Genomic DNA, 25,936 nt, shown 5'->3' on the forward strand with positions numbered 1-25,936 from the left:
ATCCAAACAAGCCCCCCAAGGGTTCCATACCAGTAGGAGAGGAGGGGAAAAACCTCTCCTTTGTCCATTTTGTCTTCACTTAGGCTTATAGACTTGCTTACTTGCTTCATCTTAAAAGTGGCGTGGGGTTGAGGGGGGTGACTCCAAGGTTTGTGGAACAGAACCCAGACAGGCAAATCCGCTCCCACTCAGAACTGTTGGTAGCAGCTTCCTGCCTCTCAGATGGCTTATACCCAGTTGGTAACTGAAGGTCTTTGACCTTTCACAGCACCCACGTTATTTTTTGAGCAAATGAGGATAAAAAACTGTAATAAGCACTCGATATAAAATTGGAAAAGCCTTTAAACTGGCTATAAAATAGCCAAACCTATTCGATGCATCTACCATCCAGAAAGATGAGTAATTGATAACTCTAGCAAAGAGTAGCAAAAAAAGATTCAGAAGCAAAAATAAACCTACCAGGATTTATATTAGCCTTGGGGAAGATGTGTTTTCTGATGATGAAGTCTTAGCTGAAAACATTTTTGCCACTTCCCTTTAGGAATGGCTTTCAGAGGATGGAGATACATATATATATACCTACACACACAGAACCAGAAGATTGACCTCATTCCTTATATGGTCATAACTTGTGCTTCACCCCAGATGGTAAAATCCAGCTTTATTCATCCTCCTTGCTCACCAGACTGTGTTGATTTTTCAAATCAAATGTATCCTTGCTGCTGCTAAGTCGCTTCAGTCGTGTCTGACTCTGTGCGACCCCATAGACGGCAGCCCACCAGGCTCCCCCGTCCATGGGATTCTCCAGGCAAGAACACTGGAGTGGGTTGCCATTTCCTTCTCCAATGCATGAAAGTGGAAAGTGAAAGTGAAGTCGCTCAGTCGTGTCTGACTCTTAGCGACCCCATGGACTGCAGCCCACCAGGCTCCTCTGTCCATGGAATTTTCCAGGCAGGAGTACTGGAGTGGGGTGCCATTATCTTCTCCTAATGTATCCTTAGAAGAGGTCAATAATAATGTTAGTCTCTCAGTCGTGTCCGACTTTGCGACCCCAATGTCTGCAGCCTGCCAGGCTCCTCTGTCCATAGAATTCTCCAGGCAAGAATACCAGAGTGGGTTGCCATTCCCTTCTCCAGGGGATCTTCCCAACCTGGGTCTCCTGCATTGCAGGCAGGTTCTTTTACTATCTGAGCCACCAGGGAGGCCCCAGGAGGTCAAGAGGAGGCCAAGTTGCTACCAATCAGGATATTTGAAAGGATGCAATTCCCAGATGGTTGGAAAGTGGCTAGAGGAAGGATGGGGAGGTGGGGGTGGGAGATGGCATCCTTAGAATAAGTGTCTGCCCTAACATGGTGAGTGCAGCCCCTGGGGATGTTTGTTCAGGTTGAGACATCCCTCATGGTCCCTTTCAGGCTCACCCCTCACTATGACAAAAATTTTGAAGTGCAGATCAAATCATTTTAACACTCGGGAGCATGAGTCCTTAATATTTGACTTTTCGATACCTTTAGGGGGTAAGTAGTAGCAGATTTAGCCATGATTATGTGCTTCACCCCAGATGTTTGGCTTGGGTGACAGTAGTGAACATGAGTTTATATTCACTGAACGTGCACCAACTAGACCTGGGCTGGGGATTATTTGATGCCCCCTCTTCTAAGCCCCCAGAACCTACTAAGCCCCCAGAACACTAATGCATGAGAAATTCGGTCATTTGGCAAGCTGCTCTTGGAGTGGAGGTGATTGGTTTTCAGTTTTAAAAATCATTTTCTGACATTGGAGACTACTCTTCAGATTATATCCTTGCCTTGCTTGAAGCTGGAACACAAACAGGCCTCCATCCTTAACAACACAAATAGGTATCTTCCCAGAACCAAGGACGAGGCTCAGAGCTTCCAAGTGTAGCCCGGGAAGTGGAATCCGTGCTCCAGGGGACTCTGGGCCCTGGACACTGTTCCTTTCTTTACAGTAACTGAGCCTCTGTTCTGTAGCCTCCTGGGAGCACAGCTGTTCTGTGCCACCCTGGCTCCTGTGCGATTATCTCCCCTCCAGTAGCTGCGGCAGACCAATTTGCAAAAAGACATCAGTGACAAGGAGAACTAAATGATCCAAGCAAAGATGGCACTAAAGCATACCTAGGTTCTCAAAGTCCAGTTTTCTTTGGTTCTGTGCATGGCTAGAACACTGGCTGAAGCCTGGGAAATTGTGGGCTCAGTTGTACGGAGAGAGGGGCAACCACACACAGCTGTGCTCTGGGTTCACAGGAACAGTGGAAACAGAAAAATCCTGTAAGGTGCCTGCTGGTGCTCTTAGGCCCTGACTTAGAGGTGGTGTCAGGAGGTCTTCAGAAGGACCCAAAGAGGGAGCATCTCCAGTGAAGGCTGATAAATGAGAACCCCCATCGCCCCCCACAACACACACTCACACTGCATCCCCGAGCTGTGTGGTGACTGCCTTCTGTCCTACAGCTGTGGTGGCCCTGCTTCACCTGAGAAATAAACATGACCGCATAGGTTTTTAACCAGATGCACCTGAAGTTCAAATCACTGCCTGTGGTTTCAGTTTCCAAATCACTGAATCTCTGACAGCAAGGAGTTCATCCAGATGAAGTTCAATACTAGTAAATGATACCAGTGAACAATACAAATAGACCCCTCTTACAACAAAGATATTGTAGTCTCTTGTGCTGCTTCTCTTTTAAGATAGGTTTAGTCTCCGCCAAAAAAGATTTAGTCCAATGAAATGGGTTGTAATTAGAGATGTGAAACATTTAGATTTTTCGTTCCCCTGTCCTTTTCCAACTTATGAAAATTTTTTTAAAAAATGAAAATTTCATTACTTCTAGGGTTCTTGATTATCTAAGACTTTAGGGCTGGGATGCGGGACAAAAACGGTAAGACTGAAATAACAGAATCCTAAATAGGGTTGTTCTCTGCCGAACAAAGCAATGAGTGATGCCAGCTAAGGCGCTTTAGAATGTAAAGTTGTCGCTTCATTATTCAAAGAATCCCCAGACTTCGCTGTAGGGATGTGTCCTGGAAACACTTTCAGGAAGTCTTCTGGTCCAGCCCCCTCAGTGACATCCTTGCAGAATTCCTTAATGTGGCTTCCATCCTGACCACAGCTAGTTTCCCCATTCCAGCCTACCCCTGCAATAGTGCCCATGTTTGGAAATTATTTTGCCTGCATAGTTATTGGGCTTCTCCTCACTTTAGATTAAAACCATAACCACATATAAATTACACTTCAATTTTTAAAGAACAAAAAGCGTAACTGCTCACCTCTGCTGACAAGTACTACCAGATCACACAAGGATAAGTGTGAGGAATTCCTGGTAGCCCCTTCCTTACAGGAGGATTTGAGTCTGGGGTCTGTGGGAGTATAGGGGAGTTACAAGACACAAGCTGCTAAAGATTAGGGGCAGTATAGCTAAGGTTTCCTTCGAGTAGCTGGTTGCTGCTGCAGCTGCTAAGTCACTTCAGTCGTGTCCGACTCTTAGCGACCCCATGGACTGCAGCCTACCAGGCTCCTCCCATGGGATTTTCCAGGCAAGAGTACTGGAGTGGGTTGCCATTGCCTTCACCCACCAGTAGCTGGTTGCTGCTGCTGCTGCTGCTAAGTCGCTTCAGTCGCGTCCGACTCTGTGAGACCCCATAGACGGCAGCCCACCAGGCTCCCCGTCCTTGGGATTCTCCAGGCAAGAACACTGGAGTGGATTGCCATTTCCTTCTTCAATGCATGAAAGCGAAAAGTGAAAGTGAAGTCGCTCAGTCGTGTCTGACTCTTCGAGACCCCATAGACTGCAGCCTACCAGGCTCTTCCGTCCATGGGATTTTCCAGGCAAGAGTATTGGAGTGGGGTGCCATTGCCTTCTCCGCAGTAGCTGGTTAGGGAGAGTCAAATGGAAGGGAAACAACCCAGCTAGAAAGAAGAATACCCGGATTGGGAGACCATGCCTGATGCACTTAAAGATCATGAGGGGATCTTAGAGATCATTTGGTGCAAACCTTTTTGTCCCACCATCATCAAAACAACAACAACAACAACTCCCCCAAGGTCACAGAGCCCCATAAAGAGGGGTGCTTCCTGAGCATCTACTCTAACTAGGCATAAAGGTTGTCAGATACCGCCCTTGCAGTTAACACACTCACCATGTGAGGGCGCCAGCGTTCTCTCTCTTATGGCCTCCAGAATGCAACAGCGTGATTTTCGAACATTCCATCTGAGACTAGCCCAGAAATTCGACTTAAAAAAGTACCTGCCACTTATTGAGCACTCCTGCACGTCAGACACGCTAGCAGCTGTATATACTTATTCAAGTTTTCCGAAATCCTTATAAGCACGTTTTACACATGAAGAAGACAGACATGGACTTTCTTAACATCTTTTTTTTAATATGGACCATTTAAAAACTCTCTACTGAATTTGTTACAATATATTGTTTCTGTTTTATGTTATGGCTTTTTGGCTGCAAGGCATGTGGGATTTTAGCTCCCTGAGCAGGGATCGAACCCGCACCCCATAAGTTGGGAGATGAAGTCCTAACCACTGAACGGCCAGCCTTGGAATTCCTAGCCCAAGGATTTTAAGTAGCTTGCTTAGTACAGAACTAGTACAGGCAGAACCAGGATTCAAATCTGACTCCAGAATCTTGAACATTTATTAAAGCCCACCCCCGCCACTCCCAAAGAGTGGAAACCTAAGACCTGGAAACCCCGCACAACCTGGGTCTAGGTACCACTCCAAGCTGAAGTCTTTCAACTTCTCTTCAGCTAGAACCACTGGGGAATACGGCTCACTATCGACAGTCACAAGTCCAAAGAAGGGGACAACTGGAAGAGATCCCTGCCCGGAGCCTCACTTTCCGCCCTCCAAGTTCCCCAGGTGCCCCTGGAGACACATGAAACCTCCGCGATGCGGTTCAGGACCCCCAGCTCGTTCACTGCACCTGTTAGGACTGAGGAGCCCGGAACCCCTACCGCCCCAGGCATGAGCCCCGCCTCCAACGCTCAGCAGGGGGCGGAGCCCCGAGCGACCCCACCCTCGAGGGAGGAGCCTCGCCCTACGCGTCCTGGTCCCCAACCTCGCATCTGCCTCTCCACGAGGCTCCGTGCGGGCCTTTGGGGTCCCGGACGGGCCCAGAGCAGGTGAGTCCAGCCGCGAGCCCCACCAGCGGCGTCGCACGACCTGCGCGGGTGAGGACTGGAAGTCGCGTCCTCGGCGGTAGCGACCTCCCCACCCCGAGTTGGAAATGCAGGGCTTTTCCCCAGCTTTACCCTCATCACCTGTTAGCCGCATGAAAACTCAGTTACCGAACATTTTAGAAGCATCCCTCATGAAAACCCGTACCCCGGGTCGAATTTTTCTTTCTTTTCGGCTGTTTACCACTTTTTAACCTACCGCCCCACCCCCCACCACCCCACCACCCCCAGTGGAGTGCAGTGACCGTCTGCTCCGTCTTTGCACCCGCCTCTCCCGCACAGCACCCGGAGGCGGCGTTGGGAAAAGCAGCCATTTTAGACTTCTGGGGAGTGGGGGAGGGGTGGGGATGGTGGGGGGGCGTCGATCTGCAGAGGAAAGGGGACGCCGGCGACGCCCCCTCCCCTCCTCCTTTCTTTGTGGTCCGCAAGCCAGCCCCTTAGCCAGCGTCGCGCGGTTCACCGTTCGGGGGAGGGGCTCGAGGGTGGGTGGGGTGTCCCCTTGGAACCGGTGTCCCTTTGGCTTCTTGCCTCTTAAGGCTGTAACTGAGCCCAGCTTTCCATCTCCGTAAGTAAACCTAAAAAACACATGCCCTTGTGTCGAAAGATCTTAAGGATCAGATGCATTTCAGACGGGAGCTTTTCCAGAAGCTTCCTCTGTTGGAGAGGACCAGGGCGCAGAGCTGGCAGAAGTTCAGGTCGACTTAACTGTGGCCGGTCTCCCTGCAGCCGCGCAGTTTTGTCAGGATACTCTGTCGAGTGTCTTGAAGGTCTGATTAGGGGCAACCACATTACATTTTAGTGAGTCTAAAGCGCCATCAAAGTAAAAATACATATTAATGTTATGGAATGTGGTGCTAATTAAACAGTGAGAAAACATGGATTGTAAGAGCCACACCCATTTCTGAGATTTTTAAATTATTTTCAGAGTTACTGAAATGCAGTAGCTACCACCATGCCAGGAAGCTGCTTAGTTCCTTGTGTTTTCATCATCATTTGCAGGCCTGTGCAGTTGAGGAAGCTGGTGGATAAGTAGTATAAGAGTGGGGGGGATGCCTTCAGTGTCTTAGAAGCTGGGGTGCTGAGCACTTAGACTCAAACATATGAATGCCCCCCCACAAGACCCCAGTGGAGTGTGATGATTTGGGGCAGGAAGAGATGGGGGTGCCAGGTGACCTACATCAGGGTTAAAATGAAACCCCAGCTGTTTCTCAGTTACCAGGGCTAATTTTCTCTAGTTAAGCTGGATGTGGATCTGACATGACATGACCCCGTGACTTGTCACGGTCCTGAGCGCTGCGTGGTTGTCACATATACAGTGCTCCTGCTAGCAGGATGGTCCGGGCATGCTGAATCGGCATCTGTGTCTGTGTCCCTTACAGCTTTCTCTGTCCCAGCCATCTCTCCACTGAAAGAGGGGAGACAAAGCACCAGCAGTGGGCTGAGATGATTTGGGAAGGCAGACAGAGGAGGACAGAGAAAGCATGGAGATGAGCTAGGGCCGCAGTCCAGGAAAAAAGTTGACAAGGGCTGGCTCCTGTTCAGGCTGCAGGGTCAAAGCGGAGGACGCTTGTGGTGTGGTGCCTGGCATGTTGTTGGTGCTGCCTGGAGAAAGGTGAGGGTCTGGATGAGGCAACCCTCCTTGGGAAACTGGCTTATACCCTGCTGCAGCTGGACTTACTTTTTAAAAATTTTGGGGGGACATTTTATTTATTTTTATTTTTTGGCTATGCTGGGTCCTTGCTCTGCATGGGCTTTCTCTATTTGCAGTGAGCCGGAGCTTCTCTTGTTACAGAGCACAGGCTCTAGGCACTTGTACATTAGTAGTTGCAACTCTCGGCTCAGTAGTTGTAATTCACGGGATTCACATATGCTCTGTGGCATATAGGATCCTCCCAGACCAGGGATCGAACCCATGTCCCCTGCATTGGCAGGGGGATTCTTATCCACTCCACCACCAGGGAATTCCTGGGGTTTCTCTTTGATCTGACCACCTCCCTCCCCAACCACATTCCCTTTTTGGCTGTATATGCTCTTAAAGTTGATGGCAAAAACGTGGCTACTTGAAAGTTTGGAACCCACCGGAAATGCTGGAGAAACCAGCTAAGTCAGCAGCCTCTTTCCTCGTTTCTGCCTGCAGGGATGCCAGAGGGGCCGTCTGTGAGGAAGTTTCACCATCTGGTTTCTCCCTTTGTGGGGCAGCAGGTGGTCAAGACAGGAGGCAGCAGCAAGAAGCTAAACCCCACAAGTTTCCAGTCCCTCTGGCTGCAGGACAGCCAGGTGAGTTCACTGTCTTCCAGCAGGTTCGTTCCATACCTCACCCCGGTGGGCCAGCTCCATCAACACAGCCTGTCCTTCCCCTCAGTTTCTGTTAAGACTTTCCATGCAGTTATTTCCTTTTTCCTGAGGGTAGCCACACTGGGACTCCATGCAACTCCTCCGCTGACGTTTCTCAGCCTCAGGTCAGTGGCACAGTGGCCCATGGAACTGTGCGTGAGCTGGATATTCATGTTCATGGTCTGAAGTGATTCTGGTGACTCTAGCTGAGTCCACTGTGCACTTTTGGTTGGAAACAGTATTTAATTCTCTGGGGCCAGCAAGGAGGTGAGGAAAGAGCATAGCCTTTAAAAAAATTTTTTTTTAATTTACTTTTTAATTGGTGGAGAATTGAGCATAGCCTTTGTTCTGGGTTTCAGCCTGGCTCATCTTTGCCCTCAGCATCAGTCGGTATTCCCTTAAGGGCTCACGTGGCTACTTGCCAATCTGATTTCATGCCTCCCCCTCTGGCCTGCAGCTCACCCTGCCTTAGATCTCTCCCCAATCATGCTGAACTATTTGGAGCTCCTCTCACAGCCCTTCTTGCTTATGGTTTGACATGCTGATCTTCCTTTTTCTCCCTACTCCACCCCCATTCCTGTACCTTCATGTTACCACGGTAATTCCTAGTCTCCTTTGGATTCAGCCTTGCCATCACATCCTTTGAGAAGCCTGTTCTGCCTGCGCTGGGTCGGGGGAGAGACCCTGATGCGCTTCCAGGGTACTTTATATGTCCTCCTGTTGGCCCCTCATTCCTAAATTTGTCCTGTCTTTTGATTGCAGGAGACAAATAAACAGGACAGGGGCTGTGACCTCAGCATTATTGTATTCCTAGCACTTAACTGAGTGTCCGGTACTTAGGAGACTTACAGTAATTGGTGGTAGAGAAACTTATGAGCTCTGCTGCTTCTTAGCTGTGTGCTCCTAAACAAGGTACTCAACGTCTCAGCTCAGGTGTCTGCTTGAGTTGTAAAATGGGGTAAACCACCTACCAGTTAAAATTGAACTAAGTAGACTTTATGCCTGGCACATAATAGGCACTCAGTAAATACTAGTTCTCTATCTTCCACCTTGCCCTTCTATCTCTCTTTCCTTTCTCTCTCTCTGTCTCACACATACATCCCAGTCTATAAAACCTCAGAACTGAAAGATGTTTGTAAGAGGTCTGCTAGACCTTCACATGTTTTCTGCATTTGAAGGAGGGGCTCAAGGAAGGGAGAGTGGTTAGCCCAAGCTGACATAGGCTGGCAAGGGGCAGAGACTGGAGCCCAAGCCCTCTAACCTCCAGGTCTGCACGAGAGCACCTGTACTCTTTGTCCACACTGTCCTGCAAAGTTTGCAGGACACGACTAATGTCCCTTTGTCTCTGGATCCCAGAGGCCTGCATCTTAGCATCTGCTGTCACAGAGCTGGCTCGTAGAAAATAATTTTTCATAACAGACTCAGAAGACTGGCTAATCCATTAAAAAATCGGAAGCATTTCCTCTTGGGCATTCTAGAGTGGCCCTGCATCCAGCGTGCATCTCTTTCATTGCTGATACGATTGTTCCACTTGCTACTAATCATTTTGAAAACTGTATACTAAGTGCTCATATGACTGGAACAGAAGGCAAGTCCCGAATACTCAAGTTGGGAAAGCTTCGTAGAAGAGGCAGAAGGGGAGACGTTTATATTAGGATAAATGGCTGGATGCACCTCTTCCAGTCTTCCCCTTTCTAGGTCTAAAAGGCTCAGTCTTTGTGGACTGCAGTAACAGAACATGTCACACCAGGTGGCTTATAGCAACAAAAATTTATTTCTCACAGTCTGGAGCATGGGAAGTCCAAGGTCAAGGTGCCAGCAGATTCAGTGTCTAGTGAGGATCAACTTCCTGGTTTGTAGACAGGTGTCTTCTTGCTGTGTCCTCATGTGGAGGAAGAGGTGGGGGAGCCCTCTGCAGTCTCTTTTATAAAGGCACTAGTCCGATGTATGAGGGCTCTATCCCCATGACCTGATCACCTCCTGGAGGCCCCACCTCTAGACACCATCATATTGAGGGTAGATTTCAACATATGAATTTTGGGAAGACACAAATAATTCTATACCAAGCCTTAGATCATGTTCATCTTTTTCTAGGTCCATGGAAAGAAATTATTCCTTAGATTTGATCCAGATGAAGAAGCTGTGTCCCTGGGCAATTCCCCACTGTCAGAGCCTCTACGAGAAGGAGAGCAGAAGGACAAAGCCAGGCACCACCAAGAAGCCTCTGACCCGTCCTCCTGGTCCCCGGGAGGAGACAGTGCTGTCCCCAGTGGAGACGATGGTCTGCAGTGTTTGGGGGGAGACACCCTTGCAGGAGGTGCTGAGAGGTGGCTGCAGGTCAGCTTTGGTTTGTTTGGCAGCATTCGGGTGAACGAGTTCTCCAGAGCGAAGAAGGCAAACAAGAGGGGTGACTGGAGGGACCCTGTTCCCAGGTGAGGCGTGGTCGAGTAGGCCATGGGCTGGGACTGCGGCTGCGCAGGGTCTCCGGGCTTTGCCTGGGCCAGGCTCTCCACCTGCCCTCTGGCAGCCCACTTCTAGGAGAGAGAACCCACTTCCCTGGCCACCGTGATGGCAGGGAGACTGTGGTCTACACCAGGGGAGGGACAGGAACCACCTGGCGGCTTGGAGAGCAGGGATAATTTTCCCAACGAACATGGCCCGAGTTATATCTACTTTCTTTGAGTGTTTGGGGTCATTGTTTTTAAGTTTTTTATTGGATTATGATCAGGACAATAGCCTGTACATTTTCTACTTTTGGCATCAAAGTTTGCAGCCAAACACATAATTGATCTTTGCTTACATTTTATACACATAAATGAAGATAAAATGTTCATTAAAAGTAAAACATTCTGATAAAAACCAACCAAACAAAAAAAGTAAAACACTCTGTAAATGTTAAGAACAGGTAGTTGTTTTGATCACTCAGATTTTCTCCATTCTTGCTTATTTTTTGCTTATTTAATATGCCAAGCTCGGGAAGAGGAGCATTGAAATCCCCCACAGTAGTTGTGTTTTTATAGGTTCTCTTTGTCTTTCTTGGAGAAGGAAACGGCAACCCACTCCAGTATTCATGCCTGGAAAATCCCATGGACCGAGGAGCCTGGTGGGCTACAATCCATGGGGTCGCAAAGAGTCGGACACGACTGAGCGACTTGTGTGTGTGTGTGTGTCTTTCTAAGCACTTTAGGGGCTTTGTTTTGCTGCCCTGGGTCGCGGGCATCAGGGTCCCTGACTCTCACAGTTTCTTTATAGCTTCATTATTAAATAATCCTGTGCCTTCTGACTGCCTTTGGCCCTAATTCGGTTTCTTTTGACATTAACAGTGCTGTTCCATGTTTGGTTGGCTCACTCCCCGTACTTTTTTTCCACTTGTTTATGGGTTCATTTTTTTCCACTTATTTTAGGTAAGTTTGTTATCAACAGTGAATAGCAGGCTTTTGTATCTCTTTAAACTCAAACTGAAACTCCTTGTTTTGAAATTGGGTAACTAGGCTATTTGGATTTTCTTTCATCTGCAGTCTTACTGTCCCTTGTTTTCTTCTGTTGGATTTATCAGGATTTATCACGTTTCTTTTCTTCCCCCTCTTTTTTTAAACCCCTGTTAATTGGGAAGTACTGCTATTCATCTTCATCCTATTGGTGGTAATCTTATCTTTAAATGATACCTGTTGTTTTTCCCCCCTGGGTTAATAACTATCAATTTTTTGATAGCTTTACATTAATAATCTTCTCCCTTATTATGAACACTGGTGTTTCACTCACTCTCCTGCCACCCCTCCCTCCAAGTTGAGACTTTTAAAATATTACTATTTCTACTTCTATACTTTTCTGTCACTTGTACCCCATCTTCTGTGTCTGCTGAGCTAGTTTAGAATTTTAGTTCCAGATGGCTAATTAACTAAATTGTTAGTTATGTATAATTAAATTCAGTGATATTAAAAACATACGAGGGGTGTCCTTTGTTAGGCGCCTCCTTCCCTCACACTTGGTTTACATTCTCAGGTGCTCTGCCATGACTGTAGACCTCAGATCGTGCAGTAGATGTTACAGGGTCCTGTGCTGATATCCTCACCCATCCTTTCCATCTTCCTCCACCTTGAATCCTGCTGATTTCATTTCCATTTGGGATGTATTTTTCCTTGAGTAATCACCTCAAATACCATGCACAGGTGTTTTTCTGAGTCCTGTTCCTCTCAAATTGTCCCTTAACTTTCACATAAAGATGCGTGAGTCTTGGCGTCCAGCTGCAGCCTGAGTCTCTCCCCTCACAGAGTGACCCACTGTTGCTTATCGGGGTTCATGGAGGTTTCTTCTCTGTGTCTGCAATTCAGGAAGCCCAGGGGAGTGAGTGTGATCTTGCCCAGGATGGGAGAGGGGCCTCCTTAGCATCGGCTCTGCCCTCCTTCCTAACAAGCCCTGCTTTGGGCCGTAGCCACACCTCCTGAACTTGAGACTCTTCTGTATGTCCCAAGTTGTCTTCTATGTATTGTTTTGATCAGGAAAAAGGAGAATATATATTTTTTCTTCTAATTACTCCATTTGGCTGTGAGAGTTTGACAGTTGTGGCAGAGCCATCCCTTTTGTCCTCTGGGACCTGAGCTTCTCCAGGTTTGTCCTGCGTGGAGTGGGAGCCGTGTGTGCACGCAGGACCAGATGCTGCTGGCATCACCCTGTGGACTGTGGCCTCTCCTCTCTTCCCAGGCTGGTCCTACATTTCAGCGGGAGTGGCTTCCTGGCCTTCTATAACTGTCAGATGACATGGCGCTTCTCTTCCCCTGTGGTCAGTCCCACCTCTGACATCTTGTCAGAAAAGTTTCACCGAGGACAGGCCCTGGAGGCTCTGGGCCGGGAGCAGCCCATCTGCTATACGCTGTTGGACCAGCGATACTTCTCAGGCTTAGGTACGGCTGATGGCAGAGGGTGGTCCCCCGATAGACCTAGTGAGAAAGTCCCTTGTCCGGGAGGTGGGACACTGGGACCCACCACAGCTCTCAGGGCTCCTTGGCTCTACTTCCCTTTTTTTTTTTTTTTTTGCCTTGTGGCATGTGGGGTCTTAGTTGTCTGACCAGGGATTGAACCCATGCCCCCTGCATTGGAAGTGCAGCATCTTAACCACTGGACCACCACAGAAAGTCCCTTCCCTGTTTTTTAAAATGAGGGAGTTATCAGGCTTTTCTGACTTCTCTCCTACCCTGATTATATTGTTAGTCATAGTTGGCCTGACAGCCTCCTGGAGCATGACCTTCTAGAGAGCAGGGGTCACATCCCTCCATCCTTTTTTTTTAAATTTATTTTTAAATTGTCGTATATAGTAGGATCTGGAGAAGGCAATGGCAACCCACTCCAGTACTCTTGCCTGGAAAATCCCATGGACGGAGGAGCCTGGTAGGCTTCAGTCCATGGGGTCGTGAAGAGTCGGACACAACTGAGCGACTTTCACTTTTCACTTTCATGCACTGGAGAAGGAAATGGCAACCCACTCCAGTGTTCTTGCCTGGAGAATCCCAGGGATGGCAGAGCCTGGTGGGCTGCCATCTATGGGGTCACACAGAGTCGGACACGACTTAAGTGACTTAGCAGCATATAGTAGGATCATGACAGTTCCTGCACCCAGAGGAGCACAGGCTTCTAGGAGCAGCATTTAGGGTAATTTAGCAAGAGAAATGAAGGCAATGGCACCCCACTCCAGTACTCTTGCCTGGGAAATCCCATGGATGGAGGAGCCTGGTAGGCTACAGTCCATGGGGTCGCTTAGAGTCGGACACGACTGAACAACTTCACTTTCACTTTTCACTTTCATGCATTGGAGAAGGAAATGGCAACCCACTCCAGTGTTCTTGCCTGGAGAATCCCAGGGACAGAGGAGCCTGGTGGGCTTCCGTCTATGCGGTCGCACAGGGTCGGACATGACTGATGCGACTTAGCAGCAGCAGCAGCAGCAGCAAGAGAAATACTCTATAAACTAGCTGCTATTGTGGACAGTAATCATAACAGCTGACGTTTTTCAGGTGACTGACTCCGCCTTGCCAGGCACACAGTTCCATCCTTACTGCTCTTCTGCAGGATGGCCACTTACCAGTTTTTCCTTCATTCAGATGAAAAAATTGAAGCAAAAGACCCTTTGCTCTAAGAGCACAGCTGAGATATGAACCAGGTAGTCCACTGGTGAATTAGAAATTTTGTCTGACTGTGAAGTGCTTGGAAAGAGCAGTCTTTTCACCCATCCATCACTCCACGAATGCTAAACGTCTGCCTGCCACTAAGCCCACTGTCTCTCCTGGAGGAGAGTGTTAATAACCCAGCAGACTTGGACTCAACTTCCTGGAACTTAAGATAGACTGTGATAAATGCCTAGTGGAGGTTAAAGAAAATGCACTGTTGGGACATTTTGAAGAAACTTACTGATTTTGAAAGGAGAGGTCAAAGTTGACGTCACAGCAGATGAGACAGGAGTAGAAAAAAATAAAATAACACCTTCTAATCAAACCAATATTATAAAGCAATCATCAATTAAAAATAAGTAAATATTTTAAAAAATTAAAATGTAAAAAATAACACCTTCTGAACACTTTCTATATTTCAGGCATTAAGCTTGACATTTTAAATAATAATAGCAGCTAGTATTTATTATCAGAGAAGGCAATGGCACCCCACTCCAGTACTCTTGCCTAGAAAATCCCATGGACGGAGGAGCCTGGTAGGCTGCAGTCCATGGGGTCGCTAGGAGTCAGACACGACTGAGCGACTTCACTTTCACTTTTCACTTTCATGCATTGGAGAAGGAAATGGCAGCCCACTCCAGTGTTCTTGCCTGAAGAATCCCAGGGATGGGGGAGCCTGGTGGGCTGCCGTCTATGAGGTCGCACAGAGTCGGACATGACTGAAGAGACGCAGCAGCAGCAGCGGCAGTATTTATTATTACTCTCTACATACCAGCATAGTGCTCAGCATTTGTATGTATGTGTGAGAATTCTCATTTTCCGCCCACGAAAACCGGGTAACCCACCCCCATTTTAGAGAGAAGGAGACAGAAGCTGAAGGAAGGCAGGAAACTCTATAGGGTCAGGTAGCTGGGTCTGGTTGGGCCAGGATTCACAGCCAGGCACTCAGATCCAAGCCTCTTTTGTTAATCTCTTTGCTATAACTTGGGCCATGTGTGAGTTTTATGTCATTTCATCTTTACAACCACCTCTGGGGTGTGTGCATACTAAGTCACCTCAGTTGTGTCCAACTCTTTGCAACTCTATGGACTGTAATCCACCAGATGGGTAAGTGTTAGGAAATCCTTCGCAGATGGTGTGACTGACTCAGTGCAGTGACTCCCTTGAGAGCCCCAAGGACGCGTGGTTCCTCCTGAGGTGCTCCCTACGCTAGCTTTGCTCTGTTTTATTAATTTTGTGGCCAGCTTTTCTTATGGACGTTTCCTTTTGCCTTCCCTCGTCCCCTCCCCACCTTCTTCCAGGGAACATCATTAAGAATGAGGCCCTGTTCAGAGCCGGGATCCACCCGCTTTCTCCAGGCTCCCTCCTGGGTCTTCCACGCCTCGAGGCCCTGGTGGACCATGTGGTGGCCTTCAGTGCAGACTGGCTGCAGGGCAAATTCCAGGGCACACGGCAGCACACGCAGATCTACCAGAAGGAGCAGTGCCCTGCCGGGCACCAGGTGGTCAGAGAGTCCCTGGGGCCGCCGGGGGGCTTCCAGAGGCTCACGTGGTGGTGCCCCCAGTGCCAGCCCAGGTTGTCAGCAGATGAGCCCAAGCAGCTGCAGCCCTCCTGGAGCGTCCAGCCTCCTCCTATATGGAGCTTTGCCCTGAAGGGACTGTGATGCCTGAGTATTGCAGACAGAGCTGTGGGCAGAGATTGGGACTGGGCACAGGAATTGGGTGGTTGGGATGCTAGGACTGTTGATGTCCATCTCACTGGAGTTCGGTCTAGGGCGGTTTTCACAAAGTTTGATTTTGTTCTCTGCTAGTTTTGGTTAATTCTTCCTATCTGATCCCCATTGTGAAAGATGAGACAAGTCACAATGGCACTTTAGGGAAGACCTCCCGAAATGACAGTGTGGCAGAGCAAGTGAGAGCCAGTGGGAGACAGCCAGGCCCAGCTCTGCTTTGCAGATGTTTTATTTGGTTTGGTTTTGGTTTTAAAACACTGGCTGGAGTTAAGATCCTCCATTTGAGAACCAGAAAAAGGGAATTATCATCCTTCTTTTTTCCTCAAGAGGGATCCAGGGCTGAGGGGGAAGTAACAGGAGAGTAGTGCTCGAATTTAGCCTCCCGATTGGACCCTTCCCGTGGGACAGAGACACCAGGAGGAGGAGGAGAGACAGGATCAGGGAGCTGGCCATGTTCCTGGTGTGTCCAATGGGTTATAGAAACAAAAACAAAACCTTGTTTCCTCCTCAAGGTGATGTATTTGTGACTACTGACAAGCTCACCAGTACAGGGATCAAAGTTGTTAGCGAAACCTCGAAGAAACCAGGACATGGAAATAAAGCTGTTCATTACTTTGTGCTGTCATCTTTATTTGGTAGGAAAGATTCTTTCACCATACGTAACTGAGCTCTTTGTGAAGGCACCGTGTGAGACGTGTTGAGTTGGCCAGATGGGTCTGCTTACAAGGAGCGGGGCTGGGAGGAAGGCAGCCATGCACTCGTTACTCTTGTCTGTCTGAAGTCACTGAGCTGCCCACGGTGGGGTGGGGAAAGCCACCTGATGGCAGGCACTGGCTGGGGGCCAGGGGGTACCCACACAGGCCGCTTCCTGTAAGTTAGTGTCTGCAAGGGGCTGGAGTACAAGAAGGGCTGGGCTGGGCAGACATCACAGCCTGCATGTGAGTGGACACTCACTGAGATTAATAGAAAAGGGAAAATGCTGTTGGCAGTTGTTGAGAAAAGAAGCCACAGAACTAGAAACAGCAGTGGAAGTGGAAAGGAGCAGAGATGGGAGGGTCACCAAGGTGATGGATGTCAGCTGACTGGATGTGGAAATATGGCTGGGGAGGGGCTGAGGATGGCTCAGGCCTGGCAGCTGAGAGCTAGAGGAAGCCACCCCGACTTTGCCCTTGAGATAGAAAGTCGAGGGAACTGAGCAGGTTCCATGAGGAGACAGACCTTGTGCGCTGAGCTTGGGGTACCTGTACCGAAGCAGGAGGACAACAGCCAGGAAGCTCGCTGCCAGTGCAGGCTTGCAGACATGGATTTGGGAGCTTTCCTTGGAGCGGAGGGTCAGTTCGAGAAGGTTAACAAGGGTACTCGTGCGGCCTGAGAAGGATGGTCACAAGAGAGCCTTAAGATCTTTTGTATAAGAAGCAAGAGATGACAGAAGCCAACTGGAGATCAGATCGAAGAGGAGGAGAGAACTCTGGGGGCAGCCAGTGGTGCACAGGACAGAGAAGAGGCCTCTGAATTTGACAGTAGGGCAAATTTGAGGTCATGACCTTCGAGAGCCAATTGTGCAGAATGGCAGCCAGTCTGTAGGGGCTGAGGACTGGGTGGGAGCCCAGTGAGCTGTGAGGGAGCTCTGCTCTTCAAGAAGGTGGTCCTTGAAGGAAATGAGAAAGAGGATCACAGACGGAAGTGATGTCAGGATGTGTGTATGATCAGGTGAGGGGGAAACCAGGATGAAGAGAAATACAAGTGCCAGCATGTAGAGAAGCCTGGGCTCGAGTAGGAAAAGAAAAATAGACACAGAGAAAATGAGCTGGAGGTGAGGTCTTTTGAGGCACAGAATAGGAGTTAGGGAGCTTTTGTAACATCTGTGAGGGGAAGTTAGAGCTCAAGGGAAGGTTGTAGAACCAGGCTGGAGACCAGAGTAGTTAGTTGCTCCATTTCCCGACCTTGTCCAGCAGTCTCTAGTAGCTTAGGGTCAAAAAGAAGAGCTATGCTGGATGAACCCATAGTGGAAGGTTGTCAGGGTAGGAATGGTAGAAAGCCAAGAGGGAAAAGGAGATTCCTTATTTTATCATTTAAGTTGTTAAAATTCAAGCCACATAAAATTTTATAGAGCAAAACATGGGAGAATAATTCTCAGTCTACTCTGTCCTCTCAGGAACTGACTTATCACTTCTCTGACTTCAGTCTGTAATGAGGAAAATAGTAGCACCTAGTAGCTGAGTTGTGAAGGTTGATGACCACGTTTTCAGTTCTTCAGCAGAACTGCATGGACTGGGTTCCATGTGGAGGTGACAGGGAAGCAGAAACATGAAAGAAACAAAAACACAGAAAACACGGCTGCCACGCCCGCTCTGAGATACCATTCATCCTGGCAGGAGGTTCGTGGCAGAAAGTTTCAGGTTAGTTCTGCGAGGAGGAAAGGAAAAGCCAGTAGAGGCAGACTGAATGAGGATGAGAGAAGAAGATGGTGCTACAGGACCTGCAGGGCTAGGGTGGGGTGAACAGTGGGAATGACGCCTGTGGCCCGTGTGCCTGTTCGACGGGAGGAAAGGCTTTGCTTGACAGGCTGCAGGTGAGGGGTGGAAAGTCCAGGTTTCACTTAGGGGTAAGAGGTGAGATATTTGGACTCCGCAGGTGTTAGGGAAAAGATTTACTTACGAGCTGGAGTTTCATGATGATTGACATTGTAAAAAGCTTGGAATTTAATGTGAGGCTTCAGTGGCCTTCAGTTCAGTCGCTCAGTCGTGTCTGACTCTTTGTGACCCCATGGACTGTAGCACACCAGGCTTCCCTGTCCATCACCAACTCCCGGAACTTGTTCAAACTCAAGTTCGTCAAGTCCATGATGCCATCCAACCATCTCATCCTCTGTTGTCCCCTTCTCCTGCCTTCAGTCTTTCCCAGCATCAGGGTCTTTTCCAATGAGTCAATTCTTCACATCAGGTGGCCAAAGTATTGGAGTTTCAGCTTCAGCATCAGTCCTTCCAATAAATATTTAGGACTGATTTGCTTTAGGATTGACTGGTTGGATATTGCAGTCCAAGGGACTCTCAAGAGTCTCTTCTCAGTGGCCTTAGCCATTCAATAATTGTTTTTTTAATTTTTTTTACAAATGAATAGGATTTATTAAAGAGAAGGAAAGTACTAAGCTCTCAGCATGGACACTGAGGTGGGTAAAGAGTCCCCCAAAAGGTGGGGATTATAGCAGTTTTATATCTTTACTAGTATTAATTACAGTTTTTGGTTGCTTCCTTGGATCTGATTGCTGATCATTTATCAGGCCAAAGACACATTGAAAAGCAGTGACAACCCTAGACAGCATATTAAAAAGCAGAGAAATTACTTTGCCTACAAAGGTCCATATAGTCAAAGCTATGGTCTTTCCAATAGTCATGTACAGATGTGAGAGCTGGACAATAAAAAAGGCTGAGTTCTGAAGAATTGATGCCTTTGAACTGTGGTGCTGGAGAAGACTCTTGAGAGTCCCTTGGACAGCAAAGAGATCAAACCAGTCAATACTAAAGGAAATCAACCCTGAATATTTATTGGAAGGACTGATGCTGAAGCTGAAGGTCCAGTACTTTGGCCAGCTGATACAAAGAACCGACTCACTGAAAAAGACCCTGAAGGCAGGAGGAGAAGGGAATGACAGAGGACAAGATGATTGGAAGGCATCACCAACTCAATGGACATGAGTTTGAGCAAACTATGGGAGATGGTGAAGGACAGGGAAGCCTGGAGTGCTGCAGTCCATGGGATCACAAAGAGTCAGACACGTCTGAGCGACTGAACAACAACAAAAGGACACATTCCAAGAACTCAGGACAGAGGGTATAGCTTTAGGCTTAATGGAGTGAGATGTTTATTGAAAACAAGACCGAGGTCTCAGAGTCCTACACTGACTGCCTAGCAGTTTCTCCCTCAATCCTCGCCTCTAGAGATGGAGACTAAATGCCAGTCTGGGGAAAGGGGCAGTGACCAATCTGGCTTCTCCAAGCTGTGTAGGGGCATCATGAAGGGATGGCAATTAGATCTTCACCACTGGGATGATCTAGTGAACCTCGGTATGTCATCTTAGGCTCTATTTCTATAACCATTTGAAGCTTGATAGCTTCAATGTGAGACATTACAAAGCAAGAAAGACAATTTAGAATACAAGGGCCAAAAAACAATATGAGCAAAATAAGACTTCCATTCAGGACCAGGGGTTTCCACCAGGTGGAAGTTGATACCCAGTTCCATAAGGTGGTCTCAAAAGGAGGAGTGGAATCAGCCATTGCCTGGATTTGACTTTTCAGATCTTATATAGGTGTTGAAGGATCCCGGATGAGCCCCCAAAAGATGAAATGAGAATCTGAGTTCTTGTTCACAGAGCCAAAGAATGAACTTCATGAACACGCAGACACTCATGGTAGCAAGTGAATAGGATTTATTAAAGAGAAGGAAAGTACAAATCTCTCAGGATAGACACTGAGAAGGGATAAAGAGCCCCCAGTTATTTCGTAAACGCCTCCTAAATGCTAGGTCTGGAAATACAATGATAAACAAGACAAGAAAACTTCTACACTAGTAGGAGAAGGCCAGCTTGTTACAACAGTGTTGGAAACATTTTAGTAGGTTACGAAAAAGTGCTTTATGTGTCAGGGTGGGGGCCAAGTGACTGCCTGCTGCTGCTGCTAAGTCACTTCAGTCGTGTCCGACTCTGTGCGACCCCATAGACGGCAGCCCACCAGGCTCCCCCTGTCCCTGGGATTCTCCAGGCAAGAACACTGGAGTGGGTTGCCATTTCCTTCTCCAATGCATGAAAGTGAAAAGTGAAAGTAAAGTCGCTCAGTCGTGTCCGACCCTCAGTGACCCCATGGACTGCAGCCCACCAGGCTCCTCTGTCCATGGGATTTTCCAGGCAAGAGCACTGGAGTGGGGTGCCATTGCCTATCTGTGGTCTAAAAGTTCCAATACAGTCTCTCATTTCAAGCCTTGGTATTCAATAAAAAGTAGTGGAGACTTGTTACGTGGCAAGTACTGTGCCAGGTGCCCTGTTTAGACACAGTCCCTGACCTTGAGGGGTTCAAGGTGAGGTGAAGAGTCAGACAAAGGATAATTAGCATAAAGTTCTGGATGAGAGTAATGGGTAAACATGATTGAAGTAATGAGGTTTGTGGAAATAGAAAAGTCCACCGGAATAAGAACAAGCAAATGAGGCTTTTTATTCAGAGCTTGCTATAGCAAGGGCCTCAGCCCCCATCACTGGCATGTGGCTGAAACTCAGAGGCAGGCAGGGAGTGGGAAGACTTTATAGTCAAAAAAAAAAAAAAAAAAAGAAATCATTTTGCTCTGATGGGAGGAGGTTGGAAAGGGGATGCTGGAAGCAAGCTAACTAGAAGTGGGGGTGTCTTGTGTGACTGGTTTGGGGAGTATATTTGGTTTTCTGTGGTTGGTCCTGAGTTGGAAGCAGGGACAAAAGATAGAGAAGTAGTTGATCAAGTCCTGACCATTCCAGGCCAACTGGTGCAGAGGTTATGGGTAAGAATTCTTTCATCTTATCTGGTCTGGCCACTGTCCATTTGTCCATACTGTTTCTGGCTGGGCACCTGGATCAGACTTGGGGAACTGGATGAGGCTCCAGGTGTGTCTCTAGCGAACAGCAACATCACGTCAGACACATCTGTCTCTTATTCTGGACTGGACTTCTTCCGCCTCTCCCTCTTTGGGGTAGAACCTCATCCACCTTGTCTTCATTATTCCCAGTGTGGGGCATGTTGTTGGTGTTTAATGGATGCTTATTAAATTTGAAGAACAGACAAAGGAGAGAGGCCAGGGAGCTTCAGAAAAGCTTCAAAAAAGGTTTCAAAGTAGTCAAGTGACTGACTAGGAGGCTGAAATCCAAAGGGAATTTAAGTGCCAAATGATGAGGTAATTTTTATTCTGTGCCAGAATCCTCGATTTTATCTTGAAAGCATTTCCTTTGTGGAATTTAAAATTGAAAGAAGGGGATGTTTCCTACAGGATCCTTGTAACAGGGAAGCGAAGGAGTGCTAAAACTCTTAGCTTTGTGTTTTCTGGCCAAAAGCAGTATGCAAGTAGTGATATAATGTTACAAGTTGACAAGAGTTTTTGTTACTCTTGTTCAGTGGCTCTTGTGTCCTACTCTTTGCAACCCCATGGGCTGCAGCACGCCAGGCTTCCCTGTCCTTCACCATCTCCCGGAGTTTGCTTAAACTCATGTCCATTGAGTTGGTCATGCCATCCAACCATCTCATCCTCTGTCACCCGCTGCTCCTCCTGCCTTCAATCTTTCCCAGCATCGGGATCTTTTCTATTGAATTGGCTCTTTACATCAAAATATTGGAACTTCAGCTTCAACATCAGCCCTGCCAATGAATATTCAGGGTTGATTTCCTTTAGGACAAGAGTTTTAAGCAGGACCAAACATCAAGTTTGGCATCACTGACTCAATAGACATGAGTTTGGGTAGGCTCTGGGAATTGGTGTTGGACAGGGAGGCCTGGTGTGCTGTGGTTCATGGAGTCGCAACGAGTCGGACACGAGAGCTACTGAACTGAACTGACTGAAACATCAGGTAAGACGAAACTAAATCATGGATACATGAGTTCTCCGTGAAACTCCCTTCAGTCTGTTTTTCTATGTTGCCAGACTAATTCATGAAAGCAAAGTCTAAAAGCCCACAGGGCCTCACCATAAGCTGATTAAAATCATAATACCTTATGAAAGGGAAAGATGGTAGGCAAGAGAGTAATATAATCAAATATATGTTTTAGATACATTATTCAAACTGTCACATGGGATTGGATGGAGAGAGAGAGATGGGAAACTGTCCTCAAAATAGTTGGAGAGAGAAGATGGGGCTTGAACCTCGATGGAGCAGAGATTAAGATGAAATATAGGTGTTTCTTGGACTCCAGAGACTTGATGAATGACTGGGTGTAGGGAGAGCAAGGAGGACTTAGGGATGACATGTGGATTTTGTAATTAGGCAATCGGGAGGCTGTTAGTGGAGAAGGAGAAGGAGTTTCAATGGGCAAGAGATTCCAGTTAGGGGCAATGTTAAGTTTGCAGTGTTCAGGGGACATCAAAGAGTTGCACTGTAAAACTTGAGGCTATGTTAGTGAACAAAACAAAGGTCTGTCATCGTTGAACTTACAGTTTACAAGGAGAAGCAGACACTAAACATCATAAGTAAACAATATATATCAGAATGCAGTCAGTCCTGAGATAGGCTGGGACCTGGACCCTTAACTGTAGTGCTTAGACCTGGACAGATGTCTCCACGAGCAGCAGAATGCAAAGAGACTAGAAGGGACTAAACATAACTGTATGTTTGGGCAGTTTGGGCAAATAATGAACTGTTGGGAAAATTATGGTCCATGCACAGGTTGGAAAAGAATTTCCAGATATGAGGAGGCAGAATGAGAGGAGAATAAAGTTTATTAGAGTGGGAGATGCTGTTAGAACAGTGGGCTGGCTCAAGGGAGAACCGAACCCTTTTGCAGGTTAGCAGCCAACTTTTATAGCCTCAAGACAGAGAAAATTCCTACTGGAATGGTGGCATTAGGTGATTGGTTACGATGCTATAGGGTGGTTAATAGGGTGCACATTTTACATAATATGGGGTCAGAGAACTGTCTGGTTTAGATCTGGAGGCTGATGGCAACAGTTGCTATGGGGTTTGGTCAGTTCCAGAGATTTTTATCCTGTGACCTTGGTACAGGGTTCCACATGAACAATAAGATACAATAAGACCAAAACCCAACTGGCACTTCTGAGGTGCCAGGAACAAAAGCAGGTACTCCATGATCCTTGCACACAGCACCATCAGTGAGCCAACCACCTAAGCCACTCCTCCCCTTCCACCCACCACCCACTGATCTGCCCCTAGGCTCACCCCATTTAAGGGACAAGCTCGGCCCCCCTTCAGAGAGTGAGCAAGGGAATCTACTACTTGTTTTCTCTCGTGTCCCAGTAAAGCCTTGCCTGAATTCCTGGTCTGGCCTCTTATCAATTTCTATTGATTGAAGAGTCCAAGGACCGTAGAAACAAGACTACTGGAAAAACTAGAGCAGAATGGGGCATCAGCAGTGGTGGGGGAGGAATCGGGGCAAGCTGCCCTGTAAAACAGGGTGATCAGTGTGGGCCTAAATGAGACACCAGCAAAGACTTGAAGGAGTTAGCCAACTGCATATCTGGCGTGGGAGGAAATAGTGCAGGAAAATGAACTGTTGACAACAGGTCCTGGGCAAAGGAGAGAGGGATAGAAAATAAAGGTGAGGTAATGAGAATGGGGCGCTACTCATATATATAGCTTTTAGACTCTCATAGGAACTTCGGCTTTTATGAATGTAATGGAGAGACACTGCAGGTTTTTGGGCAGTGATCTGATCTGCCTTAAAATTTTAAAAGGGTCACTGATTGCTGTTAAAATAGATATGGAGGTTGGGGGCTGGGATAGCAATTACTTTCTGGGGCTTGTGAGAGCACTTTCCATATCATCTTTGGATAGGGCGTAGAAATTCTTCAAATCCTTTTCTGGGACTAAAGTGTGCTCGGCAGCCTCAGGCTGATCCCACCCAGCGAGGTGCGCCTGCGCCGAGTGCGTCCGGGAAGAGCTAATCTGGTCGGCAGGACGAACATGTGGAGGGCTTGTTAACAAAGTCATATTGGACTCTCCGCGGCTGAGCTTTCAGAGGAAGCCAGCCCGGGGCCGGTCTCCAACGCCATGAGCTCCGCCTCGGGGTTTCGCAAAGCGAGGGTTCACTGCCCCAGATCCGCGCAAGGCAAACAGAGGAAAACAAAGGCCCACCTCCATTACGAGCACCAATCCCGCTCTCCCGCCCGCCCCTTTTTCAACCTCCATTTAGCCTCTAGGATGTGGTCCTCACGCCAGACTCATGCCGCCGCCGATTGGCCAGCGTCTTCCTGGTGCGAGCGGCCCTAACCAATCGACACCCGTCAGTCCACCCCGCGCGCTCACCGGGAGCGGCGCGAGAGCTGGAGGCCCGTTGAAGTTGGTGGGGAAATGGGCGTGGCGCCGCCGCGTTGGGTCCGCCTCCGCCCCGCCCTGCCGTCTAGCCGCACCTCCTCAGCCTAATCCTTCCTTGAGTGCGGGAAGGGTCCAGGCTGAGGTTTCGACGAGGTGAGCTCAGGGATCCGACTGTCCGCTGCCGCCAGCATGGAGTTCGTGAAGTGCTTGGGGCACCCTGAGGAGTTCTACAACCTTCTGCGCTTCCAGATGGGGGGCCGGCGGAAGGTGATACCCAAAATGGACCAGGTGGGCTGAGCATCCCTGCATCCCCGCGGAATGGGGAGGCTGCGCGCGACCGCTGACTTCTGGGTCTGACCGGCAGGGCCCATAATCGAGCTCAGAGGTTGCGGCCAGCGAGTGCCAGACCCCTCGAGCTCCCTCCTTCCCTCCGGGGAACAGACCCCTATCACGTCAGGCGGCCCCACCTGCCAAGTTTGGTTCACCTTCCGTTACCCCAATATTTGGCCCGGCTGCCCTTGTGTCCCAGGCATTCTCCTAACCCCCAAGTTGTCTTGCTGCTTAAAATGTTTCTATTTGTTCAAGACATTGGTTTTCAAGTAGTTGGCTTCACATTTCGTTCTGTTCCTGAGATTGATTTTTTAATGTCTTGTAATACGTGGGTTACACAACCACATGGGTAGATTAAATGGGAGAGGTGTGAAAGAATTTTGTGAACATAATGAACTATGCAGATATCGTCAGGAATACCTTTTCTGGAATGAAACCTTACTCATTCTTACAGTTTTCAGTTACACCACCTCCATACGCTTCTCCCCACCTCTTTCCTGCAGTCTGAGCAGTCCCTTCGTCCTCTGTGCTCCCTGAGTTTTTTAGAACACTTATCTACTCTTGCAAGTTCTAATTATTTGTCTGTCTGTCGATTAGCTACACAGTTGGCTCTTTGAAGGCCAGACTTGGGTTTGTTTGTATTTCATCTGCCTCACTCCTGTACCCTTTGTTCAGTGAATTTGCAATGAATAAATATGGTATTTATTCCAACAAGAAACTCATTAAATGATTTTTAAATGAATAGACACATTCAACTAAAGTAGTGGGGTTATATCAAAAGTTATAAATTCTTTTCCCCAATGGAAACATCACAAATATTGTCCTTTGTTTAAATATACTCTTAGTTGTTGTCCTTTATTAAAACACTATAATTTTCCATCAGAAAAATTTTCCCTTTGTGATGTAACTCAGAATCCTTCTCCTTCACAGTCTAGCTTCTGTGACTGCTACCTCTCTTGACCTCTCAGCAGACATTTATAAAACATCTGTTCTGTTTTAGGCTTTATGCTGGGTTCAGAAGGGCAGGATAACATGTGTAGACAAATTAGACACCCAAAGAGCTCATTCTCTTGTCCGGTCGATAAAATGTTATAAAATTGTTCATAGAAATTAGGCAGGCACCATAATGAGATGCCTTTTCATGTTACCTCTGACCCTCCCTCAACCATTTTCTATAGCACTG

General features: G+C 47.8%; 2 protein-coding genes across 4 annotated transcripts in view; both read left to right on the plus strand.

Annotated features, from left to right (window-relative positions):
- Window positions 1–1,741: 1,741 nt before the first annotated feature.
- Window positions 1,742–24,690, plus strand: NEIL2 (nei like DNA glycosylase 2). Of its 2 annotated transcripts, none has more exons than XM_005886686.3 (5): window positions 1,742–5,144; window positions 7,336–7,475; window positions 9,627–9,964; window positions 12,234–12,433; window positions 14,995–24,690. In XM_005886686.3, the coding sequence occupies exons 2-5, from the start codon at window positions 7,338–7,340 to the stop codon at window positions 15,354–15,356; spliced, it is 1,038 nt and encodes a 345-aa protein (XP_005886748.2). In that variant the 5' UTR covers window positions 1,742–5,144; window positions 7,336–7,337; the 3' UTR covers window positions 15,357–24,690. The 2 variants fall into 2 exon arrangements, with proteins under 2 accessions (XP_005886748.2, XP_070232129.1); XM_070376028.1 differs by lacking the exon at window positions 1,742–5,144 and adding an exon at window positions 5,170–5,192.
- FDFT1 (farnesyl-diphosphate farnesyltransferase 1) overlaps window positions 24,515–25,936 on the plus strand; it is a 29,541-nt gene continuing 28,119 nt past the window's right edge. Inside the window, exon 1 of one of the 2 annotated variants that reach the window (XM_005886687.3) lies at window positions 24,515–24,711. In XM_005886687.3, coding sequence (XP_005886749.1) covers window positions 24,613–24,711 — 99 coding nt within the window. In that variant the 5' untranslated portion in view covers window positions 24,515–24,612. The remainder of the gene's footprint in view (window positions 24,712–25,936) is intronic. The other variant, XM_070376026.1, reaches the window with a different exon arrangement.

Source organism: Bos mutus, chromosome 8 (genome assembly GCF_027580195.1).
Source record: "Bos mutus isolate GX-2022 chromosome 8, NWIPB_WYAK_1.1, whole genome shotgun sequence".
Classification (NCBI taxonomy): Eukaryota; Metazoa; Chordata; class Mammalia; order Artiodactyla; family Bovidae; genus Bos; species Bos mutus.